This window comes from Oratosquilla oratoria, unplaced genomic scaffold, assembly GCF_046742065.1.
Source record: "Oratosquilla oratoria isolate Oo_2021 unplaced genomic scaffold, ASM4674206v1 SCAFFOLD232, whole genome shotgun sequence".
In the NCBI taxonomy this organism is placed as follows: domain Eukaryota; kingdom Metazoa; phylum Arthropoda; class Malacostraca; order Stomatopoda; family Squillidae; genus Oratosquilla; species Oratosquilla oratoria.
The window spans coordinates 78,046-100,000 of record NW_027467584.1 but is presented as its reverse complement, the minus strand read 5'-3'; the positions used below and the strand labels follow the sequence as shown (position 1 = coordinate 100,000).

Here is a 21,955-nt window from a genome sequence, read left to right as displayed (position 1 = left end):
GATATATACACATAAGCATATATATATTGCTGATAACCACAAAGGAAACCAGGAAAGAAACTAGAATTCCTAAGCGAAACGTGGACGCGAGGAGGGAGTCATATGTCAACGATAGAAGAAAAAAAAAGACCGTAGGATATTCCCGTGAGCATGAGGTGGTGATCAAATGACAACAGCAAGAAAAAGAGAAATGAGGGACACTCCATGGGTACAAGGTGAGGATCAAATGTCTACTAAATTCAATTTACAAACGGTCCTGTAACTGGTACATATTTGCTATTTCTTTATGTTGTCATTGGATGACTAGAAGAGCAGATGTATAGGCAGTTGAGGTGGAGGTAGATAATTGCGGAGGTTGTGGTATGCAAAATGAGTGTGAAATTAGCTCTCAGGTCAGTGGGCGGACTTGGAGAAGAGGAGAGCGTGTCTCATTAAAAGTTGGGTCCTGCAGAAGTGTCGTGGGGAGTACAGTAGTGAGTATTTTTATTTATTTATTTAAGTTTAAATTAGTCACATTAGAAGCTGGATGCTGTAAAAATGCGCTAAGACAGAATTGGGAAGGAATATTACTTTGAAAATTTCTTAAACAAATACATCGAGAATGGTAAAGTAAATGAAGTAAATATTGATGTCTGTAGGGGTTTCCTTCCCAGCTGAATAAAATCTCCTTTGGGCCACCAGAACAGAAACCAATGTTTGGACATGTCACGAAACGTATTGTTTATGCATAGATTTCTTTATATTGGAAACCCCACAACCCGGAATTCTTCAATATTACGAAAAAAAACTCCGTTGGAAAATAAATGCATCAGAATATTGGAAAATGATTCTGGAATTATCTTGATTTTGAAATTTCACATTCGGAATATTGGTGATTCCAAATTTTACAGATTCCCTTAAGAGGACTCACTGTAAACATTACCGCGTCTCATGATCCTTCTTCCGTCCTCCTTCCACAGAAGTTTTGGTCGAAACTTCCCAGGTTGCCCCTTGGCTGCCTTGCCCCCACCCCTTGCCCCCAACTCCTAACCAACCTTATTCCTAAACCATACATACATACATATACCAAGGCTTTTCCCCCTTACAAGGGAGGTAGCCAAAAAGGAAAAGGCATAAAATCATTCCCACCCATTCCATCCCCGAATGCACTCCACACCCCTCCACCCTTCCTCTTATCTTAGCACCTCCTGGATGAAGGGTCATCCCTGCACCTTGTCCACTGCCCTGGGTCAGAAGCAGTGTTGCAAGACACAGCACATCCACAGCAAGGCCGCTTCATTCCTAAAGCCCTAGAGGAAAAGTAGAAAGAGAAGGAGAAACTGCAGTAGGGGTGGGAGATGTAGGGAACGGCATATGAGAACTAGGTCGAGGTAAATACATTAAGGTTGTAGCAGGGGGAGGGTCCGATATTAGTTGGTCGGAACTGAACTATTTTATTTATTTATTTATTTATTATTCATCTATTTATTTACCTTTATTTGCTTATTTTAATTTCATTTATATATTAAATTTTATTTTATTTACTTTTTTTTTTTTTTTTTTATTATTTTCTTGCGACACTGCTTCTGACCCAGGGCAGTGGACAATGTGCAGGGATGACCCGTCATCCAGGAGGTGCTAAATAAGAGGGAGGGTGGAGGGGTGTGGAGTGTATTCGGGGATGGAATGGGTGGGAATGGTTTTATGCCTTTTCCTTTTTGGCTACCTCCCTTGTAAGGGTGAAAAAGCCTTGGTGTATGTATGTATGTATTTTCTTTATTTTTATTTTATGTATTTATTTATATATTTTTGTCCCGGGGAAGTGGTCCCATTTAGGGACTGGCTTCTAATTTATATTGGAATCAGCAGGGGCTTAGTAAAGGATTCATCAATTTTTTTTTCTTCTGACTAATGTCGTTTTCCGGTCACTTTACTTGTGGTGAAAGCATATATATATATATATATATATATATATATATATATATATATATATATATATATATGTTGAAATATGTATGACGGAATGAGTGGAAAGGGTGATGAGGTAAACGCCAAAAAACCGTTGGAGTTTATTACTAACGTTTCGTCCTTAAATGACTTCCTCAGAGTATACACTAAGAAAATATTTTACAGCTCATATACTTCATTTCTTACCCCGTTCCTCCCCTATCTCCGCTTCGTTCCGCTTCACCTCGAACAAAGTCGCTGGTCAACTTAGATAATTTAATAAATCCCTCCCTATGGTTATTACATGGTTTTGAAGCGATGTACGCTGCTTCTATTATTTTCCTTTCTTGCTTTCTTAGCCCTTTGTGAAGTAACTCTGTATTTTCCCAGTCAGGAAGGTGGCCAAATTTGTCTATATGAACCACAAGAGAATTAGATGTCCGGTGGGCTTTTACGTCATTCTTGTGTTCATATAGTCGTTTTCTTATTCCTCTTCCAGTTTCCCCAAAATAACTGACGGGACAGCTTTTACAGGGAATTTTATATATCAGGCTGTCCTCAGCACCCATATGGTATTCTTTTTTTTTTTTTTTTTTTTAATTATGTTATGTATTTTGGTCCCTGTGCCATATGCAATTTTTAATCCTGCCTTGGTGAACAGATGTCCGATTCCATCTGCGTGTTTGGAATTGGGAACGGACAAATAACCTCGGCTGTCCTCTTTTTTCTCACATGTTCGGCTTGTTCTTTTTGTTATTTTTAAAGCTTTTTCTTTTAACCTATGTAAGAGGAAACTGTGTTACCCACAAGGCCTCTTACATAGGCTAAAAGAATGAATTAGAAAATAAACGGCGGAATCTCCAGTTGTGATAGGTGGGAAAAAGACTTTCACACAATCCTTTCCGTGGATTTGAGTGAATTAGATTATTGTCCCTAATGGCAATGCTTTAGACTTAACCGAAACAGCTCTCCTCCTCTCACTTACTGCGGTGCTCCCCGCCGGTACTCCAATTCTCAGCTTGGCACAGTCCTTCTCGCTGGTGGCTCGCTTCTCGCAAAAATCTGCAAAAATCAACAGCGACAGAATCCTTGCGCATAGGGGAGTGAAAAGGATTAGGTATGTAAAAAAAAAAACAAAAAAAAAAAAAAACTACCAGTTCGCTACCAATGATGATAGGTCTGAAAGTCTCTACCAGTGACGGTAGGTTTTAATTCCTTCTCACGTGTGGGAAACGCCCTTTTTGTGTTTATAATATAATTTGACACACTGAGAGGTTGTTTTAATTCGCTACCTTTGAGGTTGGTAAGTTTTGTGTGTATGTGTGTGTGTGTGTGTTGTTGTTTTTTTCGCTACACATCTACTTGGCCCAATGGTTCCTTCTCATGTGTGGGGAACGCCCCCCTTGCGTTCGTAGTTTCGCACACTGAGAGGTTGTTTGACTTATAATTAATGTTAATCACGCACTTATAATCGCTACCCATGAGGTAGGTAAGTAATCTTATGGATCACTATCTAGTAGGTCTGAGGATTCCTCCTCGTGTGTGGGGAACGCCCTTCTTACGTTCTTATTTTCCCACACTGAGAGGTTTCTCTCTCGTTTGATCCTGTTTGTGTGGACAGGAAACTCTCAGGCTGAACGGATATGCTTAATGCGGTAAACAACGTCGCTAACCCTTTTAATCACCCTATAAGGCCCCTGGTACAAAGAATAGAGTTTCTTCACCACCCCTTGCCTAGGTCTGGGGGTAACATATACTCTGTCACCGAGGGCAATCTGATTTATTCTCCCCCTTGGTCTTCTTGTGTGTCTGTCTACTGTCGCTGCTTCGAGGAACTTTTAACAATGCTCGAAGCGTGAGTTGGCAATGGCCAATGTTTCGGTTGCCATGTTGTCAGCGTTGTACCAAGGGGTGCTGGGTTTTGTGAACTCGGTGATAGGTAGAACGAGATCACGATGAAAAAGAAATAAATGTGGGGAATCTCGCAGGACTTTGTGGTAAGCCGAATTGTAGGCTAATACCGCTAGAGGGAACATATGATCCCATCCTGTCTGGTTGTCCTGGACAGGATTTTAATGATGGCCCCATTTACCCTCTCAACTATTCCGTTGCTCGACGGGTGATACGACGTTATAGTGTGGTGTTTGATGTTCTCTATTTCCAACACGGCATTGGCATTGCGTATTGCCCATTGTCTCCCGATGACAGATCATGGAGTAGTCCAAGTCACTCTTGACCGGCTGCAAAAGTTCGCCTTTTGGCCAAAGATGTCGGAGGATGTAAAGGCATTTGTAAAGAATTGCAAAATTTGCATCACATTCAAGCCCTCATGTGATCTCCGAGGTCCACTCAGACAGTTTCCAGACGTGAAAAGTCCGTTTGAGAGGGTGCACGTTTATCTCATAGGTCCATTAATCACCCCTTTAGACGGTACGAAGCACATACTTACAGTAGTCGATGTCCTGACCCGTTCCTTGGTCGCTGTGTTCATAAGTTCCAAAGAAGTGCGGACGGTAGCTCGGGCTTTCATCACCCATGTACTATCCATACATGGCGCCCCTAAGCAAGTGATCTCAGGCAGTGGGAGGGGAGTTCATGTACGAAATATTCAAGACGGTGTTGGAAATGGCGAACATTAAACACCACGTCCTATTCGCTTGAATATTGTCTTTATGGATAAGTTATGTTGATGCACATAGTCGATTGCTATGCGGAGGACTCCGGGGATGGATGCCTCCTGTTCGCGAGAGAGGACACTCGCGAAATGCTTGGGCATGATCTTCTTCAATTTGTTTATGGCAACATAAACAAGTATGGTCTTCCCCGTCGGGGCGGTAAACCGCGTATGACGCGACAATGTCAGCAATACGCAATGCGTACAAGGTAAGCGTCTCAGACTCATTCATTTTGCCAGCGTCTAAACGGCTGTTGATACTATCCCCCGAAGCGAGGGATTAGAATTTTTTTTGTAAATTCCGCTTTAAAATCATCCCAGTTATTGGGGTGCTTACCTCGAACTAGCCTAGCAGACATCGCAGCGTTGCCAGCAAATTTCTGCTGGCCGACCGTGATCTTGTCAGCGTCGTTCACCTCTGGGGTCCATCGTTCTTCCAAGGGACTGAAACACGTCTGCACATCGTAATATGCAGGCAGCCCACTCGTCGGGTGGCGAGTTACCCCCGTCGAAATGAACAACGGAATGCCCGCTGTAGCCTGTAGTGCCTTGGACTGATGACTCGCGTGTCCAGTCTTTTGGGGTTTAGAATTAAGTTTCGATATTGTGTAACAAAATTTTTGCTCCTTTTGCGATCACTGAGTAGTCATAAGAGTGTGATTTGTTCTTTTAAATATGTTCACCGAGCTAAAAATGGGTGCGTGTATAGAACGTGTGCCTCTAATCACCGCTGCAGCCACTATGGCACTCCGTGACACGAGGGTGAGGTGTAATTAAAACATAGGGGAGCTCTGTGTATGTTTTATTGTAATTACTGGTTGTGGTGGAGCACAATAAATGTATATTCACTAAAGGGGAAAAGCAGTCGGGCTCAGTGCCAAGCGCGGGAAACTGAGGTACAAGGCCCACATGGCTGGCGGGTTGGCACCACGTGACGTACACAAAGGTACGAGGTTTACAGAGAAGTCCCACGTGGTGTCAGAGAGATAAAATCCTGCGATAGGCCCACGTGTCAGGGAGACAAAAGCCCACCCTGGACGCCCACTCACCACATATATATGTTATATTCAACGTATGCAATACTTCGATGACTAGCGTGCACACGCACGCACGTACAATATGCTACAACGTGTGGTTTCAACGACTAGCCTAGCGTCTTCCAAGGGACTTCCATTGTTCTGTGACCAAGCTCACTGACCTTTCTTGACAACACCCTTTTGATAATAAAAGATTCTCGGCGTCTCACGTCAAGAGCTCTACTAGACAAAGAGCCCAGCTGCGTCTAACACCTGAACATTATCGGCCGACGCCTGAAGCGACCCAACCTTCTAAATATTCCTCATATGGCAACCCTTGTAAATATATACCTATAATGTGTTTCTGGAAACCCTCCGGGCCTACCTGAGGGCTTCCCGTGTATGTAGTAGTTAGATCTATACAAGGAGAATTAAAGCCAAGAACTCCGCCCGAATCTCTTTCACCACCAATTCCAAATGTAGAGTACCACAAATTACATATACCTACATACATACATACATACATACATACATACATACACACACACACACACACACACACACACACACACACACACACACACACATATATATATATATATATATATATATATATATATATATATACATACATATACCTGTACATATATATATACACACACACACACACATATATATATATATATATATATATATGTATGTATGTATGTATCCATACATATAGAAACACTAAGAGTATGTGCGTGTGTGTGTGTTTATGGTGTCTGTTTTTGTATTAAGGAAATATCTTGACTGTTGTCCCCGATCGCCTCACAGCTTTGACCAGATGGGCAGGTTCGACCTCCCTGCGACCGTCGACTACATCCTCGAGCAAACCCCCAAGGACGATCTTCTCTTCGTGGGGTTCAGTATGGGTTCCCGGATCCTGACGGCCATGCTCAACGAGTTCCCGGAGTATAATAATAAGGTAAGGGGTTGCAGGTGCTTGCTGCCTTCAAAGAAGAAAGTAGGATGCAGGGCAGAATCTTTCTCGGATTAGAGAAACGAAGAACATGATTAGGTCCTCGATCAAGGAAGGATAGGGTTCTACAGAGCTTTCTTCTTCTTTTAGTAGCGGAACTACAATAAGCTATTGTGTAAACGTTGCCAACAGCTGAAGCAGGGCCCACAAAAATCTTAATTCGGCCCTGAAAAGAGACCTACGGATTTCCTGAAACTGCACTCATACATACTGCCTACGGGTCTTATTAGGTAAAAAGAATAGAATACGAAAAAGGTTGAAATTATACAAAATAATCATGGTGTTGATGTACTGCAAGTTAATGAGAGCTGAGTGGATTGTGTGTACAATTATCTAAAGAAAGCCTTTGACAATGTACCTCACAATTGACTACTATAGAAATTCTAGCATGGTGAACAATTTCGAGGATTTCCTAAAATACCGGTTCATAAGGACAAGAGTAAAGGATGGGATACTAGGATGGAGGGAAGTGAATATCATAAGGGTCGGTACTGGCAACCATAATGATTTTGATCTACGTAGATGACATGATGATAGGTACAGCAAACTACACTTACATGTTAGTAGACTATACAAAAATCAGAAGAATAGAATATGAAGAAGGTTGAAGTTGACACAAAATTATCCATACAGTACATACACCTGGAATCAAGCCTGAAGAACGAAAAAAAAAAAAAAAAAAATCTCATTATTCCTTCCTTTAGAGATAGGGGTGAAGTGGGAGATGAGTCAGTTGTTTGCGGACGACTCTGCACTTGTGGCAGGGTCAGAGGAAGGAGGCAGTTAGTGGCGGAGTTTGGGAAGGTATGTGACAAGAGAATGTTGAAGGTAAATATGGGTAAAAGTTAACCAATTTTTTACAGTTGTTACAAAATTCAACATTTACTATTCATTTGACGTTTTAGGACAAAATACGCAAATATGTGTGAGATCCGAATGTTTCTGATCGATTTTCCAAATATGGCAGATTCGCGTGTGGATCGGCTTGGCAGCGACCTTCAATCTACGCCATGTTCGCGGTGTCCATGCCGAGCTATCGACTGTGGCTCCCTTCCTTCAGGCAAGTTCGACAAATACACACATACATTATACATTCACAAATATAAATATGAATGCATACGCACACACACACACACATACACACACACACACAGACACACACACACACACACACACACACACACACACACACACACACACACACACACACACACACACACACACACACACACACACACACACACACACACACACACACACACACACACACACACACACACACACACACACACACACACACACACACACACACACACACATTTCAAATCCTGCCCAGGGCCGAAATTATTTCGGTACCGCTGCGCTTCGGGTCGTTACTCTGACTCTCGTGGGCGGGGAGTTGGGTGTGTGTGTGTGTGTGCAAGGTCATAGCATTACCCATAGATCGGACCTACGAGCTCTGAGCTCTCTTCCAGGAGGGAAATAGCTGTTGGTCACGAGTCCAACACTTGATCCAAAGACCAAGTGAATACACACACAGATGTACAGGTATTAATATAAGTGAAGGCGGTAAGGGGAAGGAAAGGGAGAAGGAATACCAACCGAGAAAAGTATGTAGTGGAAGAGGAATGGGTTTGTTTTAAGGAGGAAGTGACAAGGTGTGCCAAAATGGTATGTGGAACGAGGAGGATGGGAGGGAATAGAAGGAAGTGTAGTGTATGGTGGGATGATGAAGTGAAAATGGTAGTAGAAGATAAGAAGCAAGCTTTTAGAAATTGGTTGCAAAATAGGACTTGGGAAGCATATGAGAGATACAAGGAAAATAGAAAAGCAAAGCGTAAGATAAAGGAGGCTAAGAGGAGAGCAGATGTAATATAGGGTAGGAGTATGACTATTTTTTTCTAGAATGAAAATATGATTTAGAAGGAAGTTAAGTAAGTGAGGAGAGGGGAGTCAGGCACAGAAGGGTAAAATGTGCAGATGGAGAGATGTTAACAGAAGAGGAGGTGGGAAGGGGAAGATGGGCAGAGTATTTTAAAGAGCTGTTGAATATGGAGAAGGATAGGGAAGGATTAATGATGGCAGTGGGAGGCGCTAATAAAATGGCGGTGATGGGAGAGGAAAATGGAGGAGAAATAAGAAAAGAAAATGTACAATTAATTTTGAAAATGATGAGAGCAGATAAAGCACCTGGGATGGATGGATGTCATGCGGAGAGTCTGAAGAAGGGAGGTACGGTAATAGTAGACTGGCTAGTGAGATTGTTTAATGTGTGTCTAAGGGAGGGTAGAGTGCCAAAGGACTGGAGGAGTGCCTGTAGTTCCACTTTACAATGGAAAAGGGGACAAATGTGAGTGTAGTAGTTTCAGAGGGATCAGTTTGTTGAGTGTAGTAGTTTCAGAGGGATCAGTTTGTTGAGTGTAGTAGTTTCAGAGGGATCAGTTTGTTGAGTGTAGTAGTTTCAGAGGGATCAGTTTGTTGAGTGTAGTAGTTTCAGAGGGATCAGTTTGTTGAGTGTAGTTGGGAAGGTTTATGGAAATGTTTTAATTGAGAGGATTAAGAGAGGAACAGTCTGGGTTTAGGAAAGGTAAGGGTTGCGTGGATCAGATTTTTGTGATAAGGCAGATCTGTGAGAAAGCTTAAGTGAAAGGTAAGGATGTTTTTTTTGGGAGAGGTATGTAAGAGAAAGTCATTGCGCGTCCCTTTCTGAGAGGATTTTCCCTGCAGGAAGCGCTGGAGGTCAAGGGCGTGCACAAGATCGATTTCCGGCAGCCGTTCATCCGAGCAGGCATCCGCCTGGCCTGCCTGTGGGTCCCCCTTTGCTTGGACCTCTATGCGTCGTCGGGACCTGGGGTCGACGTTAACAAGGTAGGAATGAGGGTCCTAGGTCTCTTTGCTTATGCCCCAGTGGCTCTTCCCTGGACCCCAAGCGGGCACGGAATCTTGAGCTTTGAGGAAGGTAGGAAACATGCTGCTGGACAGGTTAATGATACATTTACAAAGGGGCTGACAAGTCTAAAGTTTTCTTCGTCTTTTATTCTACCCTTCTCTCAGGTAACTTTCAATGTGGAAAAAAGCGCCCAGGATATTTTATTTCGCATCTAAAATTCACGATTGTGAGGGTGAAGAATTGAATTATTAGAATCCATAACCCAAAGAACTCCTGTGTTGGGCTAAACACTCGAGCTTAGTCTAGGAGGGTCTTTTCATTCCTCGTATGTGTTATTTGTACGGCAGGAGTTCCTGAGGGTGCAGCTGAACCGGGGTCTGTCGGTGACTTCCTTGACCAACTATGCGCACTATGCTCAGCTCATCAGGACAGGTAAGGCGGCTTGCATGGTAATGAGTCTTTCATTTTATGGTGGAGGATTGTTTTGGTGAAAAAAGAGAAGAAAATGTCGGTGGCGTTTTTCTCAACCAGCCTATACCCAATGCGGGGAACACTAGATAATCTGGCAGTGTTTCAACTGAGGTTCCCTTTGACTTCTGCTCGATGAACAGTCTTCTGGATAATGTTAGAGTCTAATCGAAATAAATATACCTCCATTATTGACGGGGGCCTGTGGAGAAAACAGGTTACAGCCTAGTAGTGACGGATGGGGACTAGTTAAACTGAAGGACAGTCTCATGGCCCAAGTGTCACAGAGATACTAATTGGTTGGCAAGGCAGTCAAACACCGCTTACCAAAACACAGTGGCGTATTTCGTGGCGTCACTCTTTATGGTGAAATCTCTAATCATCGTCAGCCAAACACTTCTGTAGATGAATGTTGACTGGATTTTTATCATTATATACAGCGCTATCTTGTAAAAATGCAAGATCTCTATATGTATGTATTTATTCGCCTATCTCTAAAGAAAATATAATTTGTGTATGTATAATCACTATTCGGTTAGCTATATAGAATGATGTTTGTTACAACTATGCCAGATATAGCAATATTTCTCATTAATTGACCAGTACACGAAAACATTCCGCCCTTTTCCTCCTTACGTCATTGATCGTTCACCTCCCATAATCCGTCTTTTATCAATAAACTCGTGAAAAGGTTGAAGTTTTAGTTTCCAAATTTGCAATATAGAAAATATGCCCATACAACCTTGTCTACAAAGGATGATTATGCAAAGGGAGAAATACCAAATGTCTAATAACATTAGTGTAAGTTCAGCAGGTAAAGGAAGTAAATCTACGAGTAAGTTACTTCAGGAGCTGGGTATCCATTGAAGGATTTAGTACAATTGTATGTTTTATAATATAGTATTGCAGAAGGGGACACCTTTTTCTTGGCGGGAGCACCTGAACACATTGTACAGTATAGTTGGATGGACATGGAAACAAACGTCATACAGTGGGTTTTGCAGAACATACGTCGTATAGGGAGTGTGTCTTGAGGAGAGATACTGGCAGGGAGGCTGCTTTGCCTGCCACAAAATATATCCATTAGAGTTTGGGCTGCATTAAGTCAGAATAAAATTTAGTCTTGTGACCTTCCCCCACCCGAATTTAGTAATTTGTCATCAACTAGAATAAAACAAAATAACAGGAAGTGTGATGACGGCGTCAAAGGTATCTTATATCCCTCATAATATTGCCGAAACGCAAATGCCTTGGCTTCGTATTTCTTCTAGTGGATATGCCTTTTTACTCTTCCGCCTCTTTCTCCAGGGCAGTTCACGAAGTTCGACTTTGGGGCCTCAAAAAACAGGGAAGTATATGGACAGGACGTTCCCCCGGAATACCGCCCGGATGTCGTTCAGGTGCCCGCCTTCCTCTTCTCCGGCACCAAGGATTACCAAGCCTTTCCTGAGGTAAACCACATGAAATGTATGTGTTGAGCTTGTGATTGGTAGCTAACTACCTTCCGGATGAGAGCTCAATTTGTCTTAACCACTTCCCTAAACCCGCAATGCTCCTCAACAAATACTCCTGTTCCTTCCCTTATTCTCTCAATTAGCACCCTCCTATACGCCTTTCCAACTACACTCAACAGACTGATCTCTTTAAAACTACTGCATTTACATTTGTTCCCTTTTACTTTGTAAAGCGGAACTATACATGCACTCCTTCAGTCCTCCGGCACACTCCGCTCCCTTAGACACACATTAAACAACCGCACCAGCCAAAACGCTATAATCGGTCCACCCTTTGTCAGACACTCCGCATTACATTCATCCAACCCAGGTGCCTTATCACTTTCATTATTTTCAAAACTTCTTGCAACTCATCTTTTCCTATATGCATGCCATTGTCCTTCCCCATCACAGTCATTTTCTTAACTCTTCCCACTGCCACAATCAATCAATCCCTATCCTCCTCCACCGTCAACAGCTCTCTAGAATACTCTACCCGTCTTCCCGCATTCAGTTCCATTAGTACCTGTTCCTATGAAGTCTGTACCTTTTCCTTTCTACCAGACTCGACTCCCCTCATTCTCTTCATTTCTTTCCATTTTTTTTTTTTTCTATTCTCACCCCATTTTACGTCTGCTCTCCTCTGTACCTCCTTCACCTTATGTTTTGTTTCTTCGGTCTTCTTTTTGGACCTCTCACATACTTCCTTAGTCATACCTTGTAACCAATTCACATATGTTCGTTTCTGTTCTTCCAGCACCACCTTCAACTTTTCATTCTACCTTTCACTACCCTGCCTTCTATTCCTTCCCATCCTCCTCGCTCCACATGCCATCTTTGCACACTTTGTCACTACCTCTCTGAAACATATCCATTCTTCTTCTACCACTACTTCCCCTTTGTCCTTTACCACCTCCCACACTTCTCTTACCTTTTCCTAGTATTTTTTTCCTTCTCATTCAATTTGTTAACTCTCAGGAATCTCACATCAGCCTCCCTTTTTATCCTCCTTCATTCTTGACTCCCCCCTCCATCAAAAAATGACGTGACACTCCCCGACTCTTTCCTCAGAAAATATGAACGTTCAGAAATCTTCCTATCTTTCCTTTTGATACCACTACATAGTCCAATGTCCTATCAACCACCCTTCCAATCAGCACCCTTTTGTTTTATATCATCAACTCTGTAAACATATCTGCAACATCATCTCTCCACTAGAATTTTCCTTTACACACAGACACACACACAGCCAAAGGGGACAAGAAGAGGTAAAATTACAGAAATGGTTAAGGACAGTTTCAATGGAACGGCAATAGAGGAAGGGCAGTTGTAGTACGAAAGTTGCATAATTCCTCAAGGAATAGAGATTTTACAATAACATAGACAAATTATGGCTCCGGTCTGTAGGGGGCTCCAAAACAGTCCCTAAAACATTGACTGAATGTTACTATGCAATCAAAACCCCAGTGCACGAAACCGTACTTACCTGATTGTAATACACAGGATAATATAAGGACCAAACTTAGCTTTGGATTTCCTTTATGTAGTCATTACAAAATTTATAAACAACGATATGGACCAGAGTCACGCAACATTCTTTTTACAATTGAAGACTGATCTCCACAAAAAAACAAAAAACGCCAATTTCCTTTCAGCTTTTATTAATCCCCCTTAAACCACCTCTACTACTCCACCTCTTTGTTGTGATGTTGTCTCTAAGGATAGAAGAGCAGGTCATTGGTGACAAAATACTAAGTACTAAGATGAAATTAACAGTTTTAGTACAGAAAGGTCCCCTCAGCCAAATGAAATCGCCTGACGTTGGCCAGAATGATTTGTATGAAGTACTCATATGCCATCACCGGGGTTCATCGAGGTCAAATTTAATCCATTCAGTAACATGAAATCGACTGCGGTTAGACAATACCTAATCCATTGGGCACATCACCTTAATTAAGAGGTTAACTATGGTCACCTTATCCCATCAGCACAGTGCTGTAGCCTATACCATTAAGGACGGTAGCAGGACGAGGGGATAGCAGAAATTCAGTGACAAACATTTCGTTTTTTGAGTGGAAATGAGTTTCCAGCCATAAAAAAAAATATATCATCGTATAAGACCGTAGAGGTGTGATTAACCCAAAACCCATCTTCAAGAAAAATATTGACTTCACAAAGTTATACAGCAAGTTCCCCATACGGATTCGTGCTGGTCGAAGTTTCATAATACTTTATGACATTTCAGGATGGAGCATCGCTGGCAGCTTCTCTTCCGGCCCTCGTATGTTTCGAGATCGTCAGGGGCTACAACCACTTCGACTTCGTCACGTGAGTCGAGACAATTTTTAACTCGTTGTAGGACTGGCGCAGGTGTGCGTGCACCCTGGGGAGGCTGTTGTTGTTGTTATCATTATTACTATTGTGATAATTATCATAATCTTTAAGATTATATATATATCTATATATATATACATTTATATATATATATATATATATATATATATTTTTATATATATATATATACAGTATATACACATATATATATATATATATATATATATATATATATATATATATATATATATATATATATATATACAGCACTGAATGGGTCCCAGTGATAAGAGATACAATTTTATCAACCACAATGCCCTTTAATTCTAAGCCCTCAACATCGGAAGAACCATGAAGGCAACGCAGAAATTGAAACGTGGTACGCCCGAGGACTCGAACGTATAGTCACCACGTGACCAGTGCAGCACTGACTTAAACCATTACACCATCAAGAGAGATATAAGTTAAGCGCAACTTTTCTTATATATTTGTATGCTTGAGTTAATACACATACACGAAAGTTTGCGTTCAACCCATCTCCACTATGATTGTACAACTGGTAAGTATACGAACGCGGGAAAGTATTTGTACAATACTGAATGGGTCCCAGTGATTAGAGATACAATTTCATCAACCACGATGCACTTTAATTCTAAGCCAACTTATATCTCAACTTATATCTCTCTTGATGGTGTAATGGTTTAAGTCAATGCTGCACTGGTAACGTGCGGACCGTAGGTTCGAGTCCTCGAGCGTACCACGTTTCAATTTCTGCGTTGCCTCCACCGTTCTTCCAATGTTGATAAAATTGTATCTCTAATCACTGGGACACACACACACACACACACACACACACACACACACACACACACACATATATATATATATATATATATATATATATATATACATATACATATATGTATGTGTGTGTGTATATATTAGTAAAGAGGAAGTTATATATATATATATATATATATATATATATATATATATATATATATATATATAATATTGTTAAGTATTTTAGACAAATGATTTGGATGATGGAGAACATAAACACAGGGGAAGGCCCGGAACCCTAAACACTATAGAAGTTCTACGCGAACGAAACATTAGTGTTTAGGGTTCCGAGCCTTCACCTGTGTTTATGTTCTCCATCATCCAAATTATATGTATATATATATATATATATATATATATATATATATATATATATATATATATATACATATACATATATTCTGTATATGGCGGTGTAAAATCGACCGACGCATAAGTCGACCACTAAAATTCTGAGGTGTAATTCAAGCTTAAGCCTACATTCACTAGATAAGATGATACCTAGAAATAAGGGCGCCCCACTTCCCCAGATTTATTGTTTCCAGTACTGTACCACATTGTTCATATACTTAAATGGAATTACCCTTGATTGTTGAAAATCTTCAAAACCTGTCATTATTAGTGAAAAAAACACTTTTTTATGTAAACAAACTAAAATCTAATGTCATCTTCTTTTGTTTCCTATCTTAAGTGACTTCGGTGACGAAAAATCACTGTTTTCCCTGACACTCTCCCAAAATTATAACCAGCAATGTTATTGCCTCTGCTGTGACCCTGGATAGCGTTACTTCCCTCTGATCACTCAATTGGTAAATATTTCCATCTGGCTTTGCCTGTAAAAGGCTAATCTAGGAGTGGCACCCGCACTCGTCGATCGTCGATATGCAACAAATGCAACAAGCAGTTTCACTTGTTTACCCCTGCCGGGTCCACACTTGTTGCATTTCCACATATCGTTTCATCTATGCGTACCACCTAGTGATACGATACGGTGCAACAGGGTATTGTACCCACTTGCTGCGTATCCGCCTGCTGTATACGGAAAGTGGGTACAATACCCTGTTGCACCGTATCGTATCACTAGGTGGTACGCAAAGATAATACGATACGTGGAAATGCAACAAGTGTGGACCCGGCTTTAGTGGTAAAGGTTCATATTTTATGTTTGGCGTAGATGTCGACCTTTGTTTTTGGAGCTTAAAAAAAGCTTCAAATGTCGACTTATACACTGACATATACGGAATGTATGTATACGTACATTTAAGATGATAAAGCATTCATATAGACAAGTAGACTTTTTGGTCCACAAGGTGAAAAAAGTTACACACAATCATATTTCTCTCTCATAGGGGCGCCCATGCTGAGCAGAGGATCTACCAACGTGTGATGGACATTCTGAAAGCCTATTCTTGAAGAGAAACATTCCATCATGCTTCCTTATACTCTGAGTCAATGGAGAGAGAAAAAAAGAAAGAAAGAAAAACACGAGTGAAGCTCATTTCCTGGGTATCACAATATAGAAAGAGCATCAGTTTCATTTCTGATGAGAGAAGCCTTCACCAGAGTTGAGGATCTAATTTCTATAACAAAGGCCCTTCTTTCCCAGAGATGGTCAGCTTCAGAGTCTCAGTTTGAGGAGAACCTCGTGATGGATCTGAAGTCAATGATATGAATGTGATTCAGTGACAACCGTCACTTTGGAGAAGACCTTTTAGATTCTTTGATCAAGAAGTTCTTTGATGGAGTCTGACACTGAGCTCTGGGTACGAGCGGGTTCCTGTTCCTGCTGTTCCTGCAGGGAAGACGTCAACTTTCAGGATACTGTGGGAGAAGCAGGGCTTGTCTCAAGCCACAGATTCAAGTGGTTAGATAGAGAATAATGCTGAAAGGTGGATCTGTGTTCATGCTGGAAGGTGGACCCGAGTTCATTCTGCCAGTATTACTGAAATGAGTTTTGCAAATGTATTTACATACATATATCAAAAGATATTTCCCCCTTATAAGTGGGCCAATTCAAATTATACACACATCCCTCAGTCATCCAAACCTCATTCGTTGTCCCTCCCATCTTAGCACCATGTGGATGATGGGACATCCTGGTACCCGCCACACTGTTCAGGTAAAGGGTAATTCAGCAAGACACAGCAAATATATCTGAATTAAATAAGAGGTAGTGTCATCTTTGAATATAAAACTACAATGTAGAATAGTGATTATGACACTGTGCATTCATTACAAGAAATAAACTTAGAAATTATGATTTATTTATTATGTCGTTTGTGTTATTAAGTAAATTTTGTGTTTTTTTCCTTGTTTACCTGAAAGCCAGGTGTATCTGAAAGTTTATATTTGGTTGACTTTGGGGAAAATGATAGGAAATTTTTTTATACAGCGCAGTCATAGAATCCAGCAGATATAGCCCCCAACCCTCTTCTAATGTACTTCCCAAGTTCCCACAGTCATGATATGAGATATGGCTCAGGATTCCACTGAACTAGAGGAGGCCTATATAGTGTAACAAAGATAAGTGCTCATACATGATCAGTGGGTCAGTAACTTGGTCTTATATAGCTCATCTCACCATATATGTTTCCAGATTCGTACCAGTACAATTCCAGCCTATTAACTTTTTAAATGTACAAGATTCTAGATACTATACTATTGAATCTTGAAACGATAATAATAATATTATAAACTTATTAGTAATTTAATACTAATATTCTCTGCCGCCAACAACCAACACCCACAGGCCATAATCCACTCATCTTTCCTCCTATTGAATAGCTACCACCCATTTGCAGAGGTGCCTCAGTGGTGCTCCAGCGAGCTCTGGTAGCACTGCACCCCTGATAATATCCCAGCACGGCAAATACAACACTGCAACATATTGTACTAAAGCCTATTTGTACAAATAGGAAAAAATTACTCAGAAATAACAGAATGGAAGATTTACCACAGAAATCAACAGTAACATTGTTCACACCAGACAACCATGAATAAAATAGAATAAAAATTAGAATAGATAAATGAATTGCCAAATCCTTCCTTTGGATGGTAACCCAAAAAATCTTGGGCTAGCATTTAATACTCATATAACATTCAACCCACATGTCAAGGACCTAATAACAAAAATCATCAAGAAAACAAAGCTGCTGTATAGCATCACTAGTATTGATTTTGGAGAAAAAATGAAGAATAAATAAAGAAATGTGTTGTGAATGTGGTGAATTTGGTATAGACGGGGGTGCGCCGTTGGGGGCTCAAAAAAGGTCACACTGAGGCAAGAGTGCCGCTAGTATGCGACGGCGTCGGAGTCCTCAGTGTGTGTGTGAAACGAGGGGAAGCAAGTGGCACTGTTCTAGGATTATGTTTACTAATAGGGAACGGTGTTAGGTAAATAATCGACAAAGTCTTACAAGTTATCTAGGCGCCAAAGATGACTGAGGCAACGCGCTCAAAGGAGCCGTTAAAGATGAACAATATCACATTAAGGCCATTTGACGGTAATGAAGACGTCGCCGGGTGGCTCAAAAAGGCGGAATTAGTGGCTAAATTAACCGGAGTCACGGACGTCGCGAGCTATATTGCCCTTAACCTAGAGAAAGACGCGGTGTGCTTCTACCTAGAAATGGCGCTAGTGACCAAGTGGATGCGGGGAAGGTAAAGAGATTACAAGAGGCTTTCGGCGAGAGTCCGAATCGTTTAACCGGCTGCATAGAATGCGCTGGGCTAGCGAACAGGTTGATGTTTTTGCCCACGAAATTAGAAGGTTAGCTGGACTGTCGGCATTCACAGGCAAAGGCTTGGATAAACTCATTAGGATGGTGTTTATGAATGGCTTTCCAGATCGAATATCTGCTAGACTACAGGAAATAAATAATGCAGTGTCGGCGAGTATGGACGAGTTGATAGTTTGTGCTAGGCTTCTCACGAGGATTCTGAAGAAAGTACTAGAGAAGACTGAAACGATGAAGAAGGGCACGGAATCATACCTCGATGACATACTGGTGGACGATGCTGTGGTATCGGCGTCGGACGTATTGGAACACTTAGTTCGGTTCGGATTGGTATCGAAGGAGCCGAAACTGATGAAAGGAGCGGTGTTGGGACTGCGACTAGAGAGAGAAGGGACCGGAAACCTGCTGTTCAGTAGAGGTAACGAGATCCCGAATGTAACAGACGAGATGAGAAGACGAGATCTCTTCTCCCTGTGTGGCAAATTGGTGTGTCACTACCCAATCACCGGCTGGCTCCGTGTACCGTGCAGTTATAATAAGAGGCGGTCAGGGTCGAAGGATTGGGGGAGAGATGGTTGATGAGGGCACGCTCACGATGATACGTGACGTCGTACAACGGATGAGACACGATGATCCAGTAAGAGGACAGTGGAATGCACCATAACAGGGCCCAGGTGTAGGGTGGTGCGATGCTAGCAGCATAGCAACCGGCCTCGTCTTGGAGATAGGAGGCGTGGTAGCCTAAAAAAGGATGACTACCATCACATCAACGTGTCGAAGTTTGACGCAGTTATAAAAGGAGTCAATTTGGCGATGATATGGGGGTTACGTGAGATTGAAATCAGGACTGATTCAGCCATAGTAGCGGGGTGGATGAACTCAGTGCTGACGGCTGAGAAGAGAATACGCACGAAAGGGGCTACAGAGGTCATTGTGAAGTGGCGTCTTGGGATCCTGAGGGAGTTAATAGACGAGTTCATCGAGGAGATGAGCGCGACCCAGGTGCCGTCGGGAATGAGCAAAGCGGAGGAAGAGAGTCACGATGTGATAGTGAACGAGGGAGCGGCGCCCTGAAGGCCCCAGCGCAACAGACATCCTCCAAGATGGCTACAGGACTATGATCTCGAGATAAAGGGTGGGGGTGAATGTGATGAATGTGGTGCAGATTGGGGTGCGCAGTGAGGCAGGAGTGACGCTGGCACGCGACGGGGTCGGGGCCTTAAGTGTGTATTTACCTTTTACGGGAAGGGGAGCTATGCTCGTGGTGTCCCGTCTTCATATCTCATTTTATCTAAACTATTTTTTAATTCATGTATTGTTTTTGCACCCACTACTTTCTCATCTAACTTGTTCCAACTGTCTATTACTCTGTGAGGAAAGCTGTTCTTTTTCAGATCTCTTCTATAGCTGTATTTCTTGATTTTCTTTCCGTGTCCTCTTGTATTTCTATCATCCCATTTTATTAGATCCTCTCTATCAATAATTTCTATGCCTTTCATGATTCTGTAAATAGCTATCAAATCTCCTCTCTCTTCTTTGCTCTAGTGTCTGTAGCTCAAGTTTTGCTAGTCTCTCTTCATATGATAGTTTTGAGAGTGCTCTTTGTATTCTTTCAAGTTTTTTTTATACATTTTTTTGTACTTGGTGACCACATCGTTGCTGCATATTCCAATATTGGTCTTATCAGAGTGATTAGTATTTTCTTCACCATTTCTTCATCCAGGTATGTAAATGCCACTTTGATTGTTCTTATTAAATTATAAGTTTCTCCAAAAATCTTATTTATATGTTTCTCAGGTGACATATTATTCATAACAATGACTCCCAGGTCCTTCTCATTTTCTACTTTTTTTATTCCTTCTTCTCCCAATTTATATGATCCTGTTATTCTGTTTTTGCTTTTTCCAAATTCCATTATACTACACTTTTTAGTGTTGAACTCCATCTCCCACTTCCTACTCCATTCCCATACTTTATTTAGATCACTCTGTAGTGATTCACAATCTTCTTCCGTGTTCACTTTTTTTTAATAGTTTTGCATCATCTGCAAAGAAGCTCATATAACTTTCAATTTCTTCATCCATATCATTAATATATATAGCAAACATTATTGGGGCCAAAACTGTTCCTTGTGGAACACCACTTATTACTTCATCCCAATTTGAGTGTTTGTCTCTTATCACTACTCTCATTTTTCTTTCTTGCAAAAAGTCTTCCATCCATTTAAGCAGTTTGCCCTGTATTCCTCCTTTGGTTTCTAATTTCTTAAGCAACTTCTTATGTGGTACTTTGTCAAAAGCTTTTTTTAAGTCTAAAAATGCACAATCAGCCCATCCATCTCTTTCTTGTATTATATCTATTAGCCTTGAATAGAAACATATTAAATTGGTGACGCATGATCGTCCTTGTCTGAATCCAAATTGCCTTGGATTTAGCACGTTTTTTTTTCTAAATATTTTACCCATCTACTTTTGACAATTCTTTCACAAATTTTTGCTATTGTACTTGTTAGAGAGACTGGTCTATAGTTGGTAGGGTCTTCTTTATTTCCCCCTTTATATATAGGTACTATATTTGCTTTTTTCCAATCTTCTGGAACTTTTCCTGCTTTCAGGAAACTGTTTATTATGCTATGTATTTTGTCTGCCAGTTCATTCCTGCATTCTTTCAGAATCCAGTTTGCTATTTCTGACATCAAGATTACTCAAGTGTTTCATTATTTCATTCTTTGTTACTTCTATTTCTTTCATAGGGGGGACTTTCTCTTTCCATTCGATCTCTTCAGGTTGTATGTTCTCCCTTGTAAACACTGATTTAAAATGCTTGTTCATAATTTCCGCCATTTCTATTTCCTCTGTGTATTCAACTCCTTGTCTTAATTTCTCCAAATCTTGTTTGTTTTTCAGTTTGTTGTTTACAAATCTGTAAAATAATTTTGGTTGATCTTTACACTTTTCTATGACATCTCTTTCATATTTTCTCTTTTCTTCTCTGCACACTTGAACATATTCATTTCTATAACAAGTATATATTTTCCATTTTTCAGGTCTTTTCTCTTTCTTCCATTTTGTCCAAGCTTTATCTCTTTTGTCTTTTAACTCCCTACAACTTTTGCTGTACCAGCACTTTACCTATTCTTTTTTCTTGTTTTTGTCTTTGGACATACTTTTCCACTCCTTATTTATAAATTTTTGTCAAAATATTCCATTTCTCTTCCACTGTTGTTTCTTCTTTGTATATTCCTTCCCAGTTTTCTTTTTGAAAGAATTCTCTTATTTTATCAAAGTTTATTTTTTCATACATCCTTCTTCCTTTTCTATATTGTTCATTTCTTTTCATGTATTTTTTCTCATTTAGTTCCAGTTCAATCAATATGTGGTTACTTTTACTTATTGGTGTTTTATATTCAATCTTTTCCACTATTCTAGGTTCAGATGTTATTATCAAGTCTAGTCTCGATGGTTCTTCTTCATTTATATACCTAGTGTTCTCCTGTATCCACTGTGTCATTGTATGGTCAATAATCATCTTGAGTAGAACATTTCCCGATGAG

At 40.8% G+C, this 21,955-nt stretch overlaps 1 protein-coding gene across 1 annotated transcript in view; it reads left to right on the top strand.

Annotated features, from left to right (window-relative positions):
- LOC143022926 (lipase member K-like) overlaps positions 1–16,078 on the top strand; it is a 24,661-nt gene extending 8,583 nt beyond the window's left edge. Inside the window, exons 4-10 of the mRNA XM_076181337.1 lie at positions 6,433–6,583; positions 7,605–7,697; positions 9,365–9,619; positions 9,875–9,959; positions 11,304–11,446; positions 13,734–13,816; positions 16,015–16,078. Of these exons, the coding sequence (XP_076037452.1) occupies positions 6,433–6,583; positions 7,605–7,697; positions 9,365–9,619; positions 9,875–9,959; positions 11,304–11,446; positions 13,734–13,816; positions 16,015–16,078 (874 nt within the window). The remainder of the gene's footprint in view (positions 1–6,432; positions 6,584–7,604; positions 7,698–9,364; positions 9,620–9,874; positions 9,960–11,303; positions 11,447–13,733; positions 13,817–16,014) is intronic.
- The last annotated feature ends 5,877 nt before the right edge of the window (positions 16,079–21,955 follow it).